Source organism: Galeopterus variegatus, unplaced genomic scaffold (assembly GCF_000696425.1).
Source record: "Galeopterus variegatus unplaced genomic scaffold, G_variegatus-3.0.2 Scaffold3704, whole genome shotgun sequence".
Lineage (NCBI taxonomy): Eukaryota > Metazoa > Chordata > Mammalia > Dermoptera > Cynocephalidae > Galeopterus > Galeopterus variegatus.
Genome location: NW_007729815.1, coordinates 62,222 through 63,951, shown reverse-complemented (window position 1 = coordinate 63,951; position 1,730 = coordinate 62,222). Strand labels below are relative to the sequence as shown.

Here is a 1,730-nt window from a genome sequence, read left to right as displayed (position 1 = left end):
TATTTCCTTTATTCATATAATTAGTATTCTTAGATCTTTTTAAAATTGCTCACTCTAGCCCTAGGGGAAAATGATTTCAAAAGGTTAAATACATATGCTGATTCAAGATATGATTTCTCACACATCCAACCTGTATAATTTTGGATCATACAGCAATACAGAGTAATTCTGGAACCAACTCTTTGGCAATATTGTTTACAGAAAAAAGTACTATTATTACATACAGCCCAGGATTTTTATTTTACATCGCACATAAGTATATTTATGTAATACTTTTTCTTTAATATAAAAAAAAACGACCTTAATTTTTTTGGAAAATGACGAATTAAGAATATGGTAACTAAGAGACTCCCAATTGACTCAAAAGCTCAGAGCTAAAATTCAGAGCTTGAACACACCTTACAAAGAGTTGAGGTCTGAATTTCAGAAACTTTAGAAAACAGGATTTAAGCATCTAGTTTTCTGCTAATCTCTTGGGGGTATCACTATAATAAAAGAGGATTAAGAAATAATATCTGATAAAATTATTTGCCTCATCCAAAATGATCTAGGTGCCAATCCTGGGTGATCTTGAACAAATATTTAATTTCCCTGTGATTCAAACTTGTTGTCTATAAAAATGAGAATAAATATATATAGTTTCTAGGTTAAAACAAAGCAATTAAGTGACAAATGTGAAAATGCTAGAAAGAGTATCAATCAGTGCTAACACTTATTTTCTAGCAATTGTCTTCTTCAAATGGATACATTTTAAAAACAGCCTTTAATCATAGAGCCACTTTTTTTGCATAACTTTTAGCCATAGGGCTAATTATACATGACACAAATCTTACCAACAGAACTGTACTACTTAAGATTAAAAGAAACATGTAGAAATGATAGTTTTTCATAACTTTAAACCATAGGGCTAATTATACATAGCATAGAAATCTTACCAACAAAACTGCACTATTTTAGTTTAAAACAGACTTGAAGAAATGATACTAACAGTCAAGTCATACTTAAGGAAGCTAACAAAAAGGGAAATTGACGTGGATAAATGGACTTCCTTGGAAGAAGTTTATTTTGAAAAGGAACTAAAATACACATCCCAGATAGCCAGTGCTGCGAGATCCAAAAAGACAGAACGCCAATAAAGCGAAGGACTCAATGACACTGAATCACTATGGAGAGATTCAGTAAAATCCAGTTCTTCCTACTACTCCTCCGACACACAAAAAAACAACAAACAAGATCAGAAAACAACCAACACGCGAGGCACTGGGTGACCTGCCTGGAGCTCCTCAGAGTGGCTTCGTGGAGAGGGGACAGGAAGCTGAGGAATACTTAAAGAACAGAAGGGGGACTGAGGGTTTGGTAAGTGTGCACGATGCGGACCCTACCTTTCACAGACTTCCCAATACTGTGTAAGTGAGTGATAGAACTGTAGTTTTGGGCAACGGTCTTCAAAAACGCTTCCATGTCGTCCTGGTGGTGGTAGGTGAAATCCAGCGCAGCTACGGAAGGCAGCAGCAGCCCCAGCCAGAGGCACGCCAAGTCCATGCTCTAGAGACGAAGAAAGAAGAATGAAGCTGAGAACTGACGACGGCAGGCGGGGGCGTCAAGTTCCGTCTCAGCCCCCTAGTCCCAGGGTGTCCTGACACCAAGGCTCCCTGCTTCCTAAGGAAGGAAAAACTGGAAGCGACACCTCCACGAGTTAGCAGCGCACCCGGCGACCGAGAGCGCGGGCA

The 1,730-nt window shown here is 38.5% G+C and overlaps 1 protein-coding gene across 1 annotated transcript in view; it reads right to left on the bottom strand.

Moving 5' to 3' along the window:
* Positions 1–1,542, bottom strand: part of CPM (carboxypeptidase M) — a 65,128-nt gene extending 63,586 nt beyond the window's left edge. Inside the window, exon 1 of the mRNA XM_008585772.1 lies at positions 1,383–1,542. Within this exon, the coding sequence (XP_008583994.1) occupies positions 1,383–1,542 (160 nt within the window). The remainder of the gene's footprint in view (positions 1–1,382) is intronic.
* Positions 1,543–1,730: the final 188 nt, after the last annotated feature.